The 21512-nt window shown below is 45.2% G+C and overlaps 1 protein-coding gene across 1 annotated transcript in view; it reads left to right on the forward strand.

Moving 5' to 3' along the window:
- Nucleotides 1-367: 367 nt before the first annotated feature.
- The window catches only part of LOC112120441 (calcium-activated potassium channel subunit beta-2), a 30600-nt gene continuing 9455 nt past the window's right edge, over nucleotides 368-21512 (forward strand). The window contains exons 1-3 of the mRNA XM_026650163.1: nucleotides 368-438; nucleotides 13183-13353; nucleotides 16212-16407. Coding sequence (XP_026505948.1) covers nucleotides 383-438; nucleotides 13183-13353; nucleotides 16212-16407 — 423 coding nt within the window. The 5' untranslated portion in view covers nucleotides 368-382. The remainder of the gene's footprint in view (nucleotides 439-13182; nucleotides 13354-16211; nucleotides 16408-21512) is intronic.

Consider the following 21512-nt stretch of genomic DNA (forward strand, 5'->3'; position numbering starts at 1 on the left):
CAGCAAAGCAAGCATTTGTCCAGGCAGTAAAGCACAGGCAAGGAAACAACATCTTATCTCTGATGTGAGCCAGTGCTAGCAAAACAAATGAGAGAGAAAAAAAAGTAGAAGATAAAGCTCCTGGAAGGGAACAGAGAGGGCATCGCTGTTACTTTACATATCGCCTCGAATAATCAGAAGGTCCACCTCCTCGGACCAGAGCCCACTGAACACTGCCAAGTGGATAGGAATCCAGGCCCGGGAACTTAGCATGATGGACACAACATGGTTTGGTGTGTTTCAAATGAATACTGACAGAGACTATCCCTCTCCTTCTAGGTCCTTCCGTCATCCCTCCAAGACCTCCACAGTAAGGAAAGGCACCACAGGGCAATCCTCTAAGATGTTTATTTGGACCAGTGGCCGGACCTCCACATCTTACAGACATGACGAGAAAAGGTAAACTGCAATGGCACTTACTGTGTTTTGTGGTTTTTAAACTGGGGTCTCTCTGAAGCATCAGACCCTGGCTTTCCCAAGGTGGTTGTGAAGTGGGAGGAGGGAAGGATGCAGGAGACCATTGCCCCCGAGTGTTCCCCTGCCAGAGACTTCTAGGATAGAACTGCTTGATAAATGGAGGGGGTTTCTGGTGCAGTACCCCAAAAGGGGTCTGATCAGACATGTTGGAGGTGTGTTTAAGGTTCTTCTTGCCCCATCCCCACGGCACTAGCACTTGGAGTTCAGTTCTGAGGCTGGCACACCCTGAACCTTTTTACAGATATGCTAGTCACCACACATGAGCACAACCCCATCACCACCACCAAGACTAGCAATGACATTCTGTTTTCTGCAAGCAGCATGCCTCCAGCTACCATTGCTCGAGCAACACTCTCCCCCAACACTTTGGCTGTCCAGCCCAGAATGCCACCCTAAATAAATTCCATGCATCTCACTGATATGATGCACATGCTGAAATTAGAGAGTTGTCAGAGACTGTGTGTGTGTGTGTGTGTGTAAATAGAGAGGACATGCAGTACAGTATTAGATTTTTGTTTTGTAATTTTGACAATAACAGTGTTAATTTTTAAGCATTTTTTCAATTTTTTTCCAATTTAAATGTTCACAGTTGTGTAAAATTATGGATTTCAAGCATTTTTTCAGTTTTTATCAATTTAAATTTTCACAGAAATTATGGGGGGTGGTCAGACAATAATCACGTAATGGCAATAGCTGAGATTCAAAAAGATAAAGCTTTATAACCATTAATACACAGATCGTCAACATCACATGTCAAAATATACAAAGTAAATATCCTGAAATCAAACTGTAATAAGTTCTCAAGCAGAATTTTTCTTACTTGCCTATCTGTAAATTTAGATAGAAATATTTGTGTTAGTTTGTGCATGTGCAGCAAAATCAATGTTTGCCGACATTTACCAATACAAATCTAATCCTTCCAAGCCTATATGTATTGCACAATCACTTAGGGCATGAGAGTGAGCTAATTATTATGAAAAGGCCAGCTCATTTGAGTGGTGCTGGTGGAGGGGATTGGTTGAAGGAGACAAAGGAATAGCGCAAGTTACTAGAGTTCCGTCAGCAGCTAGGAATTACATACAAGAGAATGAAAGGGAAGGAGGGGAGAAGTTTAAAGTCCATAGACAAAGGCAGTGCTCAGTTGAGAATGAAAGAAGTTAAATATCACTGATGAGAGAACAATTGTCTGCTAGTGCCCAGCCTCATTCCTCCAAAACCTCTCCGTTTGTAGTGAGATTTGCCAGGCGACCTGTCTCGCTGCCACTCGGATGCATTTCCCTTTTTCCTCTCTCCTCCATCGCCCTTGCACTGGCTATTAAATGTAATCACAAAAAATCAGCCCTTGCTGAAGCAAAAACAGAGGTAAATGCATCCACAACCCCAGTGGGTTCTACTGGGATATTATTGTGGCTGGCCGGCCTCTGCTTTGGAAAATGTGCGTGTGGGGTAAGGTGCTCAACCTGCACCAAACCTACTGAGCTCTTATTTTGGTGCTTAAGTGGGAGCTGAGCTCTTCTGAAAATCTGGCCCCATGTGGAGCCTGTGCTGTTTTGAAAATCTGGTCCTATATAGCTGTATTTTTGTAAAATACTTAGGGGGAGATTTTCAAAGGCAAAGAGGCCAGTATTGCACCCAATTCCCATTGACTACCAGGGGGATTATGGCATTTTCAAAGGCACTGCCCTTTGTGCCTTTGAAAATGTCCCCCTTAAATACTTATTGGTCTGAAAAAATACATTCTTCTGTATTTATACCCAGAACTGGAAAGGGCTGTCCAAGGTTAGCCTTGTTAGAGACATTTACAGGAGATCTGATTTAATGAGCCCCACACAACTCCCACGGGCCCCCACTGATGCTGTCAGTGCTCAGCACTTTTGACAATCAGACCCTTCGTACCATGCTGCAAAGAGACACAAACAGCCAATTCTTTCCGGCACTAGGTAGTTATTCAGCAGTCAATGCCACCTGCATCCAGGGTCGGATATACGCGGTAACACAGCAGCACAGATAATCCAGGAGTCTGAGGGCGTGAGACACTGTCTACAGTATGCCTTGATTACATTCATTATATTCTGCTTCATAAGGAAACAGCAGCAATATGGGCCCAATGCTATTTCTAGTCAGTTCAATGGGCAGGGTGACCAGACGTCCCATTTGTAAGCTCGTCTACAGGTGTCTTGACTTTTTTTTAAAAAATGGGCAAATGTTTTCATATTTTCTGTCTCTCCCCCTCCCCCCCCCCATCAGTACTGGTGGGTCCTGCTGCTGTCTGGATCCCTGCTCGCCAGCTGCCCACCCACCAGCGATGAGTGGGGGGCAGGGGTCCAGTGGCCGATGATGGGGGTGGGTGTGCAAGGCTGGGGGCGGGGCAAAGCTAGCCACTCCTCCTGCTGGTCCACCAGCACAGCCCCTGCTGCATGTCGGCTCTTGGCCAGCAGGACCCTGCCCCCCATCCCATTTCCAGATGGCACTGGCTGCGCACTGTGAGCTGCAGTGGCTGGTGAGTGCAGGCAGGTGCCAGGTGTCAGCCAGTTACGTGTCGCATCGGCTGCACACCCATCAGCCCTTTACATGCTCCCCCTCTCGCTGTCCCCTCCCTGCTTTGCCCCTTCACACACGCCTGAGCCCCACTGCTCCTCCACATCCCTCCCCCACAGCGGGGCGCGTCCGGCTCCCAGTGCTGTGCAGAGAACCAGCCCCTGGTTGGACTGCTTAGCTCACCAACAGCTTGGCTGGCAGGTTCCTTCATAGAATCATAGAATATTAGGGTTGGAAGAGACCTCAGGAGGTCATCTAGTCCAATTTCCTGCTCAAAGCAGGACCAACGCCAACTAAATCATCCCAGCCAGAGCTTTGTCAAGCTGGGCCTTAAAAACCTCTAAGGATGGGCCAGCGCCCCGGGAAAGCCCAAGATCCTCTGGCCCAGGGAACTGGCCAGGAGGAGCCAAGCCCTGCATGTGCCAAAGCCCCACACAGCACTAGCACGGGGAAGCCTCTCCACCCTTCAGCTAAGCTCTGGAGTGGCGGGAGGAAGTGATTTCCAGCCTGGTCATGCCCCGAACCTGCAGGCTCCACAGCAGTTCCCCGAGCAGGGGCTTAGCACACTGTTCTCCCACCCACTCTGATTCCTTCTCCCAGAGAGTGCGGTGCTGCTCCGTCCTCTAGTCACCCTCCCCTGCTGAGCCACCTCTCTGGCCGGGTTTGCTGAAGCCTTTGCAGTCAGGTTCCTTGGGCCCTGGTGCACAAGGCATCCTTAGGGCTTAACCCCTTCTTGCCTGCTCTGTAGCCGGGGGACAGGAGGCGGCTGGGTTATGTCCGTGGCCAGCAGCATCCTGGAGGTGTTATCTGCCTTGCGACACGGTGCGGGCAGGAAGGGACAAGCTGCTTCCAGCTGTGGGGGGGGGGGCAAGGGGGAGAGAGAGATGAGCTCTGCAAAGACATGGGCCAGGTCATCCCTTCCCCCTCACACACACTCCCCTGTGGCTGGAAGCAGCTCCCTTCCCTTTCCTCCCACACAGTGCCGAAAGGCTGCTGCTGGCTACATTCTGGTGTGAACTCTGGCAGAAATCTGGGGTAGGGGGGCCTTGTGACCCTGCATGCCCACCCCCCATATGTTGCCTCGGGAAGACGTTGCACCAGGTACCAGGAACAGCGGGTCCGTCCCAGGAGCCCAGCCAGTATGGAGGGCGGAGAGCGCCGGCCAGAGAGGGTCAGGTCGGTCACCCCCAAGTGTGAGAGAGGTGTATGGGAGTGTGTGTGTGTGTGTGTCACCTCTCCCCATGTGAACCCTAAAGCCTTAAAGATAAGAAAGTAAATAAAAAGAATCCCACTACGCAGTATTTCTTTTTAACAGGGGCTCAGTCAACTTGATGTTAATTTGAATGTTTATACTGCATAGTTCTGATTGATTGTCATTGAACTCACTTGAATACGAGTAATTTTACCAGGTGCCCTGTATTTAGCATAGGGAAATATGTTCACCCTATCAATGGGAGTTTTGCCATTGGCTTCAGTGGGAGCAATTAATGGCCTTCTGTGATCAGCAGCTGCCATTACACATACAACAGTACCCTTCCTCTCTCTCGTTGCACTGGCAATACTGTAATTACCATTGCTGCTTTTGACACAACTGATCTAGGTTCATTTCCCAGTCAGCTCTGTACACCCATATCTAAGGTGCTGCTAGAGCCATGAAAGTAATAAATGATATTCTGTGAGAGTGAATGGGACGGAATAGAAAACCGAAATCAGAGCATCTCAGCTATGGTCTCAGAAATACAAAAGGAGAGGAGTTAATGGAGTGCTAGCAGGAGGAACTCTATACTTTGCAGTGATTTTAGTGCATACCAGGTCACCTGCAACATCACCATCTCAAATAAGGAGTGAATTATAGAGAAACAACCCCCAAACAACCCCCTTCATAGGAAGTTGTTTTTCGGGCATCATACAGGGAGATTATGGGATGGAGCAATAAGATGCTCACATAACAAAACCCCACAACCACAGACTTTTGAGGGGGGCGTATCTTCAAAAATAAGCACCTAACGCTCTGATCCTGCAAACATTTGTATGCACCTGAGCAACTTTACATACGAGTAGGCTACTCTCATGTAAAGTTACTCACAGGCATAAGTATTTGAAGGATTAAAGCCTGAAACTGCATATAATGCATGCTCATTTAGATGTTGTTGTTGTTTTTCAAATGTCACCGTCTAAGTTTTGGGAGCCCTAAAGAAGGCTGTTTAAGCCTTCGCTCATTTCTCAATTTTCTTCTGTTATTTTTAGCCCAAGTTCCTTTGCTTGGCAAACCTGAAGAATGTCTTTTTGGAGGGTTTTATGTGACCTTGTCTGGCCTGATCTAAAACCCATTGAATTCAATGGGAGCCATTCTGTAGACTTCAATGGGCTTTGGATCAGGCCCCCAGATGAGTTTGCTTGTGTTACTACAGTTCTCGTTACAACAAACCTGATGCAACCACATATAGGTGGTGGTGTTTTTTTAAAATAAATGAGCCCAAAAGGTCCCTGAGCGTTTAGCACCGGGACCCTTGCAGGTGATATGGAGGTTTGGATTTGACCTCTACGTTCAAGGATTTCAGGTACTAAAGACGCCTGGCATGAGGTAATTTGAATGATATCTGCATAACAACTGTGATGTCAGAGAACTGAATCGGGATTCAAAGTCATTTGGAATAATACAAGCACGTGTGTATTCCCATCTGACATCCGCATGACCATGCTGTCAGATTAGGAAATCTCAAAATTAACTAACCCATTAAACCCATCAAGGATGAGATTTCTTGGGCTGATTTGTGGTTGTTTTCAAAATCCAAAGTATGTCCCTCTAGCTCGGCTGGTAGATTATTGTAGATTTTGTATAGGAGACTTGAATTAGGGGGGCAATCCTGAGAGTCCTATTCCTCACATCTTCAGTGCGCCCAGACCCTGCCAATTTGGGACCTATTTGGGGCCATCCACAGCTCCTAATGACTGTGTTGGGTGTTGTAGACGATCAACACCTCTTGGGATGGGATCTTGAGTTCTCAGCTGCCAGAGAGAATGTAGGAATATGGCCATGTAAGATGGGTGGAGAGGAGTAATGCTGGCTGTTTAGAGGGTCTCTGAGCCATTCATCCCTCTAGCACACCATGCTACTCCTTTTAAAAAGGTATAATATAAACCCCTCTCTAATGTTTGTGACAAATTCAGCATATGCACAGGAGCACTGATACGACCACACCCTCAAGTCAGAAGACCAGACCCCTCACACTTTAGTGTGTAGAAGGGTGCATTTGGCAGGTCCCCTCCTATCACTGAGGCTGGTGCTAAGAGGATGTAATGTCCTTTGTGATGGAGAAAGAACAGTTCTTGACTGTAATGAATATAAACAGGATTCTTTATTCAAGCCACTAGATTCTGACTTGTCTCTCTAGTTCCCAGACTGCCAAAACATAGCCTGTGCTGCCTAGTTTCATTGCATAAGGTCTCCCTAAGCTCTTGCCTGGACTCAGATATCATATAAGGAACTGCTAACTACACTGCAGAAATACTGGGAATTGAGAGGAAGAGATTCCCTCTGCTCTACCCCCATCCTACACAACACAGCCATGTGTAATTTTCCTCTCGTAGCAGTCACGTCAGAGTGTGCAGTCATCCGAGCTGCATCAGATGAGAGCCATTTGACAGGAGAACCTGGGGATTTATCAGGGGGAAATGGCAACTCAGAAACAGTAGGAGGAGCAAAGACCTTTTGTCCACCTGGGCTCATTTACATTAAGTTCCTTTGTACATGGGGAGAGAGAGGACCTGGGAGAACCCATGCTCTCATGTCTAGGACTTTAAAAAAAACAATTAGACATATGGGGACTTATCACATGAGCTCAGTTATTAGAGTGAATCATCAAGATGTAATGGCCGGGATGCATTGATCTATGACTCCATTTGTACACACCGCATTAGTGAGTTCATTGTGTCCATGCAGCAACAGGTCAGAGCTGGCCTTACCATGAGGCAAACTGAGGCGGACGTGCCTCTAGGACCCAGAGTGTAGAAAATTGTGTCTGCTGCTGGTGCATATGTATTCTCTCTGCTCTAGATGCACAGAGATGGTGGAGTGCTGTGCTGGAGAAAGGAGGGCACAAGAGTCATAACAGGCAGGCAGGAGAAAAGGTGAGAGGGAATAACAGAAAGCAGCAGAAGCTGCAGGGAGAGAGAGGAGGAGGAGGAGGAGCTTCTTATGTACCTCTCTAGCACCCCCAGGAGCCTGGACTGATTAACACCAGCTTCTCAGGGAGCTTCCTGTTTCCTGCTGCTTCCCTGAACCCGCTTGAGGAGAACAGGCAGTCAACTGAAGTTGTTGGAGCCAGTTAGGCCCTTAAGATGCTGATATCTTCCCTCACTCAGGCCCTGCTACCAGCCTGCTTATTTGTCCCCTTCAATTGAGTGTTGAGAGCCACTATAGCTGGCACAGAACAGCAGTCATGAGTGAAAGAAGAAAACGCCCCTCTGGGAAAGCAGTCAGAAAAAGAAAGAAAGCAAAGGAAGCTTTTCTATCTAAGCAGGAAGGAGCTCTCCTGAGATACATAGACACAAATGTTCACGGTGAGCCTTCCGGCCCCAGTGAGGATGTGAGTGGTGAGGAGATGCCTGATCTTCCAGTTAGTCAGACTGCAGGTGACCTGGCAGCTACTGCAGCATCCATATCTCCATCTCTAATGGATGTAACCATGCACATTCCTGAAGAAAGGTGTACATCAGAGAAGAATGTGGTGGAGGCGCAAGAAACAGCTGCTGCTGAGTTTAGTTCCTTAAGTCTAGATGATCCAGGACTGTGGACCCACTTGAGCAGTAGCCTGAGGGACTTCATTGTACTGCATGGGCCACAGCAAGTGAAAAACTTCATGTTCCCCAAAGACAATGAAAATAGAAGTTTCCATCCAACACATTACTGGCGTGAAATCCCCAATGGTGACAAAGTGGAGAGGCCATGGCTTATGTACTCAAAAACCCAGAATGCTGCATACTGTTTTTGTTGCAAACTCTTCCAGTCTAATGTTCTAGTCACATTAGGTTCTATCGGAACAAAGGACTCGAAAAATCTGGCTAGACATCTGGCATGCCGTAAGAAGGCAGCAAATCACCAGATTCCATAGGTGGAAAGAGCTTGAGATGAGACTAAGGTTAAAAGCCACCATAGATGATCAGCATCAAGAGAAGATTGCATCAGAGTCTCTTTACTGGCAAAATGTTCTGAAAAGGCTCATTGCCATTGTGAGAATGCTTGCTACCCAAAACCTAGCACTGCGTGGCACTTCAAATCAGCTGTATGTGCCAAACAATGGCACTGTTCATGGGAGAACAGTGGCAGAGGGAAATGGAATCACCAGAAATATACATAACTTCAAATTTATGTGTGGCTTAGTGTTGTGGTATGACATACTGTTTGAAATAAATGTTGTAAGCAAGAGACTCCAAGGTGTTGACCTTGATATATCTGGAGCAATGGAACAACTGGATAAATCAAAGTCATACCTACAGTCTTACGGTCAGATGAGGGATTTCAAAACGTTCTGAAGAGTGCACAAAAGTTGGCAGAGGAACTTCACACTGAAGCTATTTTCCCACCCATTCAAGAATACAAGAGTCCCCGAAGAAGAAGACATTTTGATTACGAGGCACGGGATAATCCCATAAGAGACCCCAAACAACAATTCAAAGTTGAATTCTTTAACCAGGTGCTAGATTGTGCAATACAGTCAGTTGAAGAACATTTCATGCAGCTCAAGGAACACAGCAGTATATTTGGGATGTTGTATGATATTCCAAAACTCCTCACTATACCTGAAGAAGACCTACACCAGGGCACTAGAGACAGTGTTGACACATGATGACATGCACGATATTGATGCGACTGATTTAGGTGATGAACTGAAAGCCCTTTCAAGATACATTTCAGCAGGATCAACTCCAAAGGCTGTTCTGGAATATATGTGCACAAATAAGATGACCACCCTCTTTCCAAATGCTTTTGTTGCTCTGCGCATACTTGTAACACTTCCTGTAACAGTTGCCAGTAGAGAACGCAGCTTCTCCAAGCTGAAGTTAATAAAAACACATCTACACTCCACAATGACACAGGAGAGGCTGGTCGGCTTTGTAACCATCTCAACAGAGCATGAGCTGGCCCAGCCTGTGGACCTTCAGGAAGCAGTTCAAATCTTTGCAACCAAGAAGGCACGGAAAGCACCACTTTGATTATTCAAACAGATAAAAATGCCAGTGTTTACTATGCAGACAAGAAAAGTTACATTTGCTGTTCAGGCGTTTGAAAGTTAAGTGTTATTTAAAATTTTTGAACAAGGCATTTTAAGTTGTTAGTTCTCCTTTATTGGGGTAGGTAGCAGAGCAGTACCATGAGAGGAGTAGAACAGGAAGAAGGCAGAATTGAGACTTTTCAAAGTTTTGGCCCAAGCGAGGGGGCATGGGCAGGGCCGGCTCTAACTTTTTTGCCTCCCCAGGCAAAAAAAAAGAGCGCCGCCCTGCCGTAACACCCCCCCCCCAACGCCACGCCCCCCCCCCCCCCCCCCCCCCCCCCCCACCCCCCGCCCCCGCGCCGCGCCGCCCAAACCCCGGCCCCCCCAGTGCCACGCCACTGAAACAAAAACAAACAAACAAAAAACCTCGAGCGCCGCCCCAGCGAACCAAAAAATACAAAAAACCCCGAGCGCCCCCCATCACCCCAAGATTGGCCGCCCCTTCCAAGGTGCCGCCCCAAGCACGTGCTTGGTCAGCAGGTCCCTGGAGCTGGCCCTGGGCATGGGGGCGTCATTTGAGCTCCCCGCCTCAGGTGCCAAAATGTTGTGGGCCGGCCCTGCAACAGGAACAGAAATCAGCTGCCTAAGAATAGCTCTCTATCAGTCCAGTGAGAGCAGCTCCTCCACTGTGCTAATAGTTCACAACTGACAAATCCCACCCAGCAGAGAGGCACATATTACACACATGCCCAAACCAGTCCATCACAAAGCCACATACTACAGAGTGGATTTTAGTAGAATCGTCCACTGTGTTGACCTGAAGGACAGTTGTCCCCGTAAAATAACTCTGCTACTCCAGCTGAAATGAGGGAGTGGTGCTTCTGCTGGTGGCAGGACATGCTGCTTATGGGATGGGTTAGATTGTGATTTGGGCTACCCACCTACACAGGGGAGTCAGATGGGGGTAAGATCTCCCATTACTCCACTGTGCAGGCTACCCAGGCATCAAGTGAGGGTTCATAGACGTAAACAGGTGCTACATACCATCTGACTGCTTCCACTGCAAAAGGTGGGCAGGGAATGTAGGGAGTGCACAGATTCGTGGCTCCACCCCCTCCTACTCTTTCTGGTTGGTGCAGGAAGAGCATCAGAATTTTCTGCTGGTATTGACCAGCAGCAAGTTCCCCCACGAACCCCCTGGAGCAAGGGGGAAGCAGGGGAGGAATTGTGACTTAGTGCTGTATCTCCTGGAGCTGCTGCGTGAGATGGGGCATCTGACACACCACCACGTTCTCAGATCCGTGCCTCAAGTCATCGTCTAACTATATATTTGCACAGTGTTCAACTGTTACCCAGACTCACTTATAGCAGCAGTTCAGGGGATGAAGACATCACATAAAATGCATCAAATTCCATCTTTTTTTAGGGCTTTTCATCAACAATGGCAACAGAAAAATAGTTGTCAATGCTCCTGGCATGACCTCATCAGCAGATGCTTATTCTCTGTGGCCCTGGGGTCTTGAAAAAAACTGGCAAACTTTCCCCACACACTGCTCAGTTTTCCAATCACCTTGTAGGTAGATTGTTTCTACAACATAGCTTGTAGTCCATCTTTTTACCTTTCATTGCACACTTCTTGGCTACAGGCCACATGGGAAACATTTGTAACTATTTTCAATTAGCTGTTTGTTTTTAAATCGTCCATTTAAATCACTTTTATGTTCTGGTGACATTAGAGACTGATTGCACTGTGTCTGGTTTACATCTACAGACTGACATAAGTCATGCTGTGTGATTGGCTAATGTTCTGGAACTGTATGACTATTGGTACCTTACTGCCTTCTTTCATTTGGAAGCAATGCATATCTTAATAGCAGCTATCAGAGTTAAATACATTTTGATAAATAATAAAAGGAGTGTAACATTTGACTGTTCTTTTACATCAGTTCTTTGAAGGCAACCGTATCCAATAAAATCACAAAAGATTCCCCACAACACCACAGGAAATCTCAATAGGCTGAATTACTGTTTAGTTTCCAATGAAGGAAATAGTAGCAAGTCTTTAAGGAACCAGGTTTTATAGCGAAACCCTGGAAATCTAAGGAAGTAAATTAGAAGTGAACTCATAAACTTGGGAAAGAAAATTGTTATCTGGAGAAGGTAATGACTAGAAAAGCCCCCATATCAATAGTAACAGAAGAAACTTTGAGAGATGCGGTGAAATCCTAGCCCTGTTGAAGTCAATGGCAAAACACCCATTGATTTCAGTGGAACCAGAATTTCACTCGTATTTTAGGTATGTTGAAATGTTTGAGAGTTTCTAGCAAGATCTGGGCAAAACTTTTGCTACAAAACACCAACCGCATGTGCCTTTTCTGGTTTTGGTTCTCACTATAAACTCAAATTCAATTTAGATTCATCAAAAGTATTGCAAAGGTTTGGGAACCTGTGATCAAAATTATTGTCCTGTTTTTAGTGGACGTGGGAGTCCCATTTATGATTTTTCCATCAAAACCATTCTTTTTAAAATGACTGCAGTATTATCCCTATATGTAGTAGTAAGGCTGTTGGAAATTGCAGTGTTTGATCTATTAATGTAGATTACATGCTACTGTTTTTTTTAATAAGAACAAGTGAAACTTGATAGTTTCAGCTTAGATGAGTTGTGGGTTTGTTAGAACCCAAAATAATGCTCATTCTGATGCTGCTCACCTGCCGTTTTGCAGACAGTAGAAGACGAATTACTTCCGGGTGGTACTACTATGGCCATTTTATGGTGATGCCAGGGCTCAAAGGTATGCGGCTTACATGCATCGGGTGCTGCCTGGAAGATTCAAAAGAATCTTAACAGAAAACACAGATGCTTATGATCAGCTTCAGGTCTGTAAGTACATTTTAAACCCACAAAGTTTGAGTGCGTTTGAAATGTACTCAAGTACATCCCTCCCTTGTCACTGTGTCCCTGTGACCTTTGAATCATCAAAGGCCTGGAGATGAAAGGACATAGGAAGTGAAAAGGACTCTCTCAGCTGGAGGGGAGAATAGTTTGTATTTTTCTTAATTGCAGGGGAAAAGTAGCTTTGGTGGATAATTTTCAGATAGGGTATTAATTGTAATGCATAAGATGTATTCCCATGAGTTACATTTTAAAAATAGAAAATAAGGGCCTGATCCAAAGACCATGGAAGTCAATGGAAAGACTTCCATTGTCGTCCATGTGCTTTGAATCAGACTCCTCTACTGACCCATAGGCAAATGAGAAAGAATGTGTTATGAGGTGCCCTCAGACATTTTTGGGTGGATATTATCTTCTGGCCTGGCTACTATAATGAACTTAGGCCTGAAATTAATGGAGATATCCCATCTCCTAGAACTGGAAGGGACCTTGAAAGGTCATTGAGTCCAGCCCCCTGCCTTTACTAGCAGGACCAAGTACTGATTTTGCCCCAGATCCCCAAGTGGCCCCCTCAAGGATTGAACTCACAACCCTGGGTTTAGCAGGCCAATGCTCAAACCACTGAGCTATCCCTCCCCCCCGGGGGAGAAAAACACCCAGCAAAATGCCTAATAACGTTCAAGGGACTGGGGCAAGAGTTGGAGTTAATAGGTCAAAATTCAACTGTGGAGTAACTCCATTGGAGTCAATGATACATCAGAGATAGATTTACTGAGCTGGCCCAAGTGTCTAAATGTTTATATTTGCAATACAAGGATTTTACCTTTTCAGGAATGACTGTAAAATATTTTGGAAGTGAATTAATTCCCTGCCAGGTCAGAATGAATCCATTGAAAAGGACATCTGAGGAGCCCTTCTCTCTCATGAGATGGAAGTGGTGGTGGAACTACCCACCCTTTAGAGGGTTCATTGATTAAATATGAACTTCACATAAGAATGTATTATTTTCAACCTCAGAAATATTTACCAAAAAATCAGGGATCACGATCTACTGGACAAAAGGAAAACAGTCACAGCTCTGAAAGCAGGAGAAGATCGGGCCATACTCCTAGGACTGACTATGATGGTGTGCTCCATTATGATGTACTTCCTCCTGGGAATTACGCTGCTGCGGTCATACATGCAGAGGTACATTTATTATGGTTACATTGTTCCTGGAATGTCCGGCTCAGCTGATTTCATTTCCCTCCCTGCATTGACCTTTTAATGATTTCTCGTCTCCTCATGCTGCTCTTTGATCAGGATGGCCTGATTCTCCTCTAACTTACACCAATATAAATCAGGAATAACTCCACTGCAGACAAGTGAGTTGTACTGGTAAGCAAGAGCAGAATCAGAGCTATGGTATCTGACAAAACACAGATCACCACTTTTAGCTTTGTCACTGTTTAATTAGAGTGGGAGGAGAATGAACAGTTTTGGATTCTGAAAACACTTTCTCCCTCACAATATAGATTTTGTGTAATATCTTTAACAGCTGGTCTGTGGCCTCCTAGAGTCCATAAACTATGGAGTGCCTATCGCTGTAAAACAGAGCCCCTGTCGAATTCAGCGGGGAGCAGCAGTAATATTCAGTGGCCTAGAGAAACAATACCCTTTCAAATGAAAAATTGAAGTTTAATTTGGAAAAGGGATCGTGCTATTTTATAGCATTTAGTTCTCATGTAAGCTAATTCCTTCATTTTAACAAGTGAAATCCTGTTGAAATATAGTAATTTGCTAGAAGTGAGACATCATCTTTCATAGTTATTATACTGCACTTAATTTTTCTGATGTCCTTCCACAGCTTCCCTTCTTAGCTAAGGACCAGCAAGTTTGCCCTCTGATTCACTGGCTGTGCTTCAGAGTAACTTTCAAGCATGAGCCCTACTTAGACTCCATCCTAGACTTGTGATGGGGTTGTCAGCAATTCTTTTCTATTCTGATCCATGAAGACATGGGAACAAATAATGTGCCATTCTGGATTGGACCATTAGTCCATCAAGCCCAATATCCTGCCTCTGGCAGTGGCCAATACCTGATTCTGCAGAGAAAGCAGGGGAAACATTCATTGTGTAATGCTGTACCTGTAGGAAACTATCCCTTCCTGACCTCTGCAATGCTCAGGATGGGCATTGATGCATGAGGATTAGTTGCCCTGCATCTTATTCCCAGGCATAAAATTATTCATCCCTTTTTAAATCCAGACAGATCTTAAACTTTAGAGACAGAGATCAAGCCTGTTTAAACATCCAAGAGTGTTTACATTTCAAAATCACTCTCTCTCCCAGTCCTCCTTAGCAATATAATTGTCAATTATGGAGGCTGTTAATGTCAACATTGCTTTTTTGGAAAGATCAGTTATGTTATGAGCTATAGGACATATTGTCCAAGGATATCAAAACACTTTGAAGATATTAATTAACTAAGCCTCAAAACTCAGCTGTGAGATAGGTGCAATTATAACCCTTTATACATGGGTAAAATAAGTTACAGAGAAATAAAAGTGAAGGCACCAGGAATAGATCCCATGAGTCTCTGTCATTTCTCCTGCAATAGCCATTAGGCCACAGAGAACAATTCCCCACCACCAAAATACATCTTGCCCTGATGGGCAAAAATCCTACAATTTTTTTCATAATCATTAACAGAATTATCATGCCATAATTGAACTTTAATTATCAACCATTTTGAATACATGGAACCTACAACTATAATTGTTACCAGAGCAAAATACTTGGTAAGAGAATTATCCAGGAGATCATCTAAATCACTTAGCATATAATCTTGTCACACTTTTAGTTAATTCAGATTAACTTTCCTGAGTATCCCTGTGTAGACAAACCCTGATTCATACTTGGTCCACAGCTTGCAGAGGTTGAGAATACTTTGCTATAGCAGGAAGAAGGGTTGATGTGCTCTGGAAGGAGCTATGTCCCAGCCCTTCTGTGGCAGAAAGATAGGACAGCCTTTGCAATGTAAGTGCAAAAGGCGCCAGAACATCTTGGGGCTCCCATAGGGGTTCAGAGGAAGACCAATGGGAGAGGGGGACCCCCTCTGGACACTAATGGAATTTCCTGAATAGCTGTCAGTTGTGACATTCCAGTGACCTTTGTCCCTAAGAAAAACCTAGTCATAGATTGTATTTTCTTATTTCCATCTCAGTAGAAATAAGGTTCATGACGCATTACCTATCTGGGGGGTTTAAATGGATACATTGCTCCCTTTTAGGCTCTTATGTACCCAAGATAGGCCAGAAATTCTCCAGAATGATTTCTCAAAGTGATTTATCTTCTTCAAAACCTGTACCAGAAGAAAAAGTATTCTGACAAGTAGCATTCCATATGGTGGTGGAGGGCCATATGGTACAATGTGTCTATGTAACTGTGAAGGTATTTTCTAAGTACTTCACCTTTAAGAGTGAATTAGTCCTCCTACTCTGCCTTCAGGAGCCCACTCTCAGAGTTAATTCAAGATGACTGCCATTAATGAGTGAGCCATGCAGACCATGGTCTCTCCCAGGCATGTTTTACATTTGATCGTAGCTTTCTTTGTTCCCTTTAATCTCAAATGTTCTCCAAACAAAAAGTTCCTGTCTGCTTTTTGTCTATGGAAGAACATAACACGTGCCCATGCCCAGTCAGTGTGGTGCTCTGTCTCCCCCTAGTGGTGGCTAGGCCAACTAGAGATTGATTAATCTGCTAGAGCCTTGGTTAAGAGACCAGGTTAAATCCCTACTGCCAACAACCCACCCAAGTGTGTTGCCATTTCATGCATATGTAGCCACTATATTTGTATTCCTTCACATGCTACAGAATAATAATCCATTCTATGATGGATGAGCTGTACCGAGAATGTAAGTCCACCCTGTAAGCAACAGTCTCATGAAAGCGCTTCTCCCCTAAAGACTTACAGTATCATATCCCTGAAGGTAACACCCGGCTATGTTTGCTACTTTGCTGCCCGTTTTTGCTGTGATTTGTCTAACCTGTCTCTTTTCTACCTAGTGTTTGGACAGAAGAGGCTCAGTGCACACTCCTCAATGCATCGATCACAGAAGCATTTAACTGCTCATTTAGCTGTGGTCCAGACTGCTGGAAAATCTCTCAGTACCCCTGTCTACAGGTGTACGTTAACTTAACTTCTTCTGGGCAAAAGCTCCTACTTTACCACACTGAAGAGACGATGAAAATTAATTCTGAGGTAGGAACATGGAACAAATTCCATCTCAAATGGATTTCTAGAGGGCTGTTCATTTTGCTGTATCCATTTTCTATGTTAAAGTAACCAGGTTTCCCGCCCCTGCCTGATGTCTCCCAGTAGATCTGTATTCCTCCTTCGTAAATGGTCAGCAGAGGCAGCAGAATCAGCTGTGTTAGCTGAACTCTTCTGTTGAATTGCTGTGGGATGGATTGTGCCTCATTTTGCACAAACATTCCCTCCTAACCCTCTTGTGAAAGAGCCAGGTATGCACAGACACGGTGCTAGAAAACCCAAAGAGGAGTGATGGGGTAGAGTAGAATCAGTACCGAGGGTGGGGTATGTAGGGTCTCTCATGGTAGAGAACAGGTTGTAATGATTATAGAGGATTTTTTCCTGAGGCTCCTGGATACAGACAGACCCTGTGGTTCTCCCTGGGGCTGCGTTAGCCTGGCAACTTAAGATATGTCTACACTGCGTTTTGAAGTCCGTGGGAGCAAGCCTCCCATGCCGGCTTGATAGACCTTTGAAGTTGCAGTTCAGGCTCTGAAGCTTAGGTGGGAAGGGAGGTGGGATTCAAAGGTCTGTCTGCACAGCTGTTTTTAGAGTCTTAGTGTGAACCCCGCTCGCTGTCGAACCAGGCTGAGAGGCTCGCTCCCACAGGCTCCAAAATGCAGTATAGACAAAAGGTTAGTGTCACCATGCAGGGTTTCCCCAGATCCTGGCCGGGAGTGAATAGTTACGGAGTGGATTGATGACTGCCAGAGGGACTACATGTTACACCCTGTTAGAAAGATATAGCACATACCACTGTTGTGTGTCTCTCCTGCAGAGTTTGGACCTGCCGGAGGCAAAGTGCCTCCTGGGAGATGTTGCTGGTCTGCTGTCAGTCCTCCCCTTCTTCTGCCAATGCGGGCAGTGACTTAGGCCTGGTCTACACTAACCCCCCAAGTCGAAGTAAGGTACGCAACTTCAGCTACATGAATAACGTAGCTGAAGTCGACATACCTTACTTCGAACTTACCGCGGTTCAGACGCGGTCCACACGCGGCAGGCAGGCTCCCCCGTCGACTCCGCGGTACTCCTCTCGTTGAGCTGGAGTACCGCAGTCGACGGCGAGCACTTCCTGGTTCGATTTATCGCGTCCAGACCAGACGCGATTAATCGAACCAGGAAGTTCGATTTCCAGCCGCCGAACTAGCGGCTAAGTATAGACCAGCCCTTAGAGACACAATCTCACCCTGAGTGTCTGTCAGATTGATATTCTAAGTGAGCTGTGCACAAGTCAATGCACCTTTTTCGTATGGTTGTGCTTTATATTCTAACACCTCTAGCAAAGTAAATACAGCGTCCATGGCAGTGAGAATAGAAGTGGCCTTCTCGATGTGGAGCTAAGTCTAGCCAGCATGGCAACAGAGGTAGGTGATGGCTCTATATCTGACAGTAGATATGTCTCCATCTTGGACATGGCAGCCAAATTCTTCTCTCTCTCTTACACCGCTGCAGCCCAGTTGAGGTCAGGAGAGTGTTACCCATGGACCAAGGAGAGCAATTTGGTCCCCTGTGTACCATGAAGATGTGAGAGTATATCAAAGGGATATTGTCATGATAAAAATCATATAAAAATAACAGCCCAGATTCTCAGCTGGTGTAAACATAGCTCCATTTACTCACCTGTTTTACTAATACCTGAAATTATTTCAAAATCATGAGCAAAAAATTGTTCTCTGCACCACTATAAATCCAGAGTAAACTTAATACTGAGCCAGATCAAATATCTTCAGAAGACTATAACGAATGTCTCTCTGAGATTACAAGTGCATTTGTGCTGGTGACTCATTACTATGTGTATCAGGGCTTGTTAATGTTCATGAGTGTGGTGAGTGACTATCTGCAGATGGCTGTTTGTACTCTTTTATGTAGCAGGACATTGAGGTCAGAGCTTTAGGAGCTGCCTTTCATCTTGGCATCCACAATTATTTGCACAAATTATTGCAAGCCCAATTTTGCACCTGCAGTTACTTGAGGATGCAGTTAAAATCATCCCAGGGCCCTTCACTACACCCCAGATTATATGCACCTGTTCACAATAACAGAGGCCCAGTTCAAACTGAGCTGCAAATACATCTCATTCAGTTACATCAGGCTGAATTTGACCCATTGTGTTTCTATTTAAGGTAGCAGTTCAGCTGACCAAATTACCTTCATGTATTAAGATGAAGTGATATTGAAATTAGTCAAAGCATTTAATGGTTTCACAAGGCCAGTTATTCGGTTGGATAATTTACTCTTGTAGCTGGGATACTAGTTCCTATGAAATCAAATTGTAAAACAAAGGATAATGCCCCAGCCCTCTTTCTGTTGTAATGTTCAGCATCTTCCAATTCTCTATCCAGTATTACTTTAGAAATATGGTTCTTGGAGATCAGTTTAGCCAGTAAACTGCAGAGACTTGGTTTGCTGGTGATGTATAAGCAAATTCCAGTGAAATCCATGCTGTATTTTGATTACAGCAACTCAAATAAATTTTGGTCCTACAATGCCTATAAACAAATCAAAGGATTCTGTATAAATTTCCAAACTCTGCTGTTTGAAGATTTTTGTTTGTCTAAATCTATTCTTAAATTCTCCCAAACACAGCCTCCCCTTAATCTAATGTAGGCACAGTTAATACTTCCCAAGCCCAAGGTTGTTTTACAGGTTAAACTTTGCTCTCAAGAGGATTCCTAGGGTTTTTTTCTGATATGCTGGGGTTCTGTGATCTGAATCCAAATCCAATATTAAATGGGACTTGGCCCTCAATAGCAATGTCTATAAAATACCTGACTTCTTTAACCTTGATGGAATTAACATAGACTCCAAGTTTCAGCACACTCAAATCAGCACAACAAATCTCTGCTCCTAGGCTAGCAGTCCTCTCCTCATCACAGCTCTGTGGCTACATTATTTGGGCCACAACCAAGGCATGCACCCACCCCTGCTGTACTGACAACTGTGCGGTCATAGCAGTTACAGTTGAGGTCAGGGTCACACTGACACATCCTGTTAGTATATAACTGCGACTCTTATCTAGTGATCAGTAACCACTTCGTTTTCTTCTCTCCTTTGTCATCAGTCTGTGCTGGGAAGCGAAAACATTGGTCCCAGACAACAATGAAGTACAAAAACAAGAGTCTGGTCCTGTAGTGGCCAGACTGGTACATTTAGGAAAGTCTGAGTCATTATGGTACTGAGATGCACTATAGGGAGGGGTGTCTGGGTCACAAGGCACAATGCTAGGCTACAACCACAGGCCACAGTAGACGTGCTGGCCATGTCTGCACTGCGGGGGCTATGCCGGCGTTGCCCTGTAGTGAAGATGCAGCCTACTTTCATAGAAGGGGTTTTTCCATCACTGTGGGAACATCACCTCCCCAGGCAACAGTAAGTAGGCCGATGGAAGCATTCTTCTGTCAACCCAGTTGCATCTATGCTGGGGGTTAGGTCGGCATAGCTACATCTCTCAGGGGAGTGATTATGTCGACCTACATTTTAGGTGTAGACCTGGCTGTCCTCTCATAAGAACATAAGGATGGTCATACTGGGTCAGACCAACGGTCCATCTAGCTCAGTATCCTGTCTTCTGACAGTGGCCAATGCCCGATGCTTCAGAGGGAATGAACAGAACAGGGCAATTATCGAGTGATCTACCCCTGTCATCAAATCCCAGCATCTGGCAGTCAGAGGCTTTGGGACACCCAAAGCATGGGATTGTGTCCCTGACCATCTTGGCTAATAGCCATCGATGGGCCTATCCTCCATTAATTTATCTAATCCTTTTTTGAACCCACTTATTCTTTTGGCCTTCACAACTTCTCCAGCAATGAGTTCCATTGGTTGACTGTGCATTGTGTGAAGAAATACTTCCTTATGCTTGTTATAAATCTGCTACCTATTAATTTCATCAGGTGACCCCCGGTTCTTGTGTTACATGAAGGGGTAAATAATACTTTTTCTCTATACCATTCATGATTTTATAGACTTCTATCACATCCCCTTAGTTGTCTCTTTTCGAAGCTGAACAGTCCCAGTCTTTTTAATCTCTCCTCATGGAAGCTGTTCCATACCCCTAATCATTTTTGTTGTCCTTTTCTGTACCTTTTCCAATTCTAATATATGTTTTTGAGATGGGGTGACCAGAACTGCACGCAGCGTTCAAGGTGTGGGTGTACCATAGAATCATAGAATATCAGGGTTGGAAGGGACCTCAGGAGGTCATCTAGTCCAACCCCCTGCTCAAAGCAGGACCAATCCCCAACTAAATCATCCCAGCCAGGGCTTTGTCAAGCCTGACCTTAAAAACCTCTAGGGAAGGAGATTCCACCACCTCCTTAGGTAACCCATTCCAGGGCTTCACCACCCTCCTAGTGAAAAAGTTTTTCCTAATATCCAACCTAAACCTCCCCCACTGCAACTTGAGACCATTACTCCTTGTTCTGTCATCTGGTATCACTGAGAACAGTCTAGATCCATCCTCTTTGAAACCCCCTTTCAGGTAGTTGAAAGCAGGTATCAAATTCCCCCTCATTCTTCTCTTCTGCAAACTAAACAATCCCAGTTCCCTCAGCCTCTCCTCATAAGTCATGTGTTCCAGCCCCCTAATCATTTTTGTTGCCCTCCACTGGACACTTTCCAATTTTTCCACATTCTTCTTGTAGTGTGGGGCCCAAAACTGGACACAGTACTCCAGATGAGGCCTCACCAGTGCCGAATAGAGGGGAATGATCACGTCCCTCGATCTGCTGGCAATGCTCCTACTTATACAGCCCAAAATGCCATTAGCTTTCTTGGCAACAAGGGCACACTGTTGACTCATATCCAGCTTCTCGTCCACTGTAACCCCTAGGTCCTTTTCTGCAGAACTGCTGCCTAGCCACTCGATCCCTAGTCTGTAGCAGTGCATGGGATTCTTCCGTCCTAAGTGCAGGACTCTGCACTTGTCCTTGTTGAACCTCATCAGATTTCTTTTGTCCCAATCCTCTAATTTTGATCTCTCTGTATCCTATCCCTACCCTCCAGCGTATCTACCTCTCCTCCCAGTTTAGTGTCATCTGCAAACTTGCTGAGGG

The sequence above is a fragment of the Terrapene carolina genome, unplaced genomic scaffold (genome assembly GCF_002925995.2).
Source record: "Terrapene carolina triunguis isolate 2854851 unplaced genomic scaffold, T_m_triunguis-2.0 Scaffold88, whole genome shotgun sequence".
NCBI lineage: Eukaryota > Metazoa > Chordata > Testudines > Emydidae > Terrapene > Terrapene triunguis.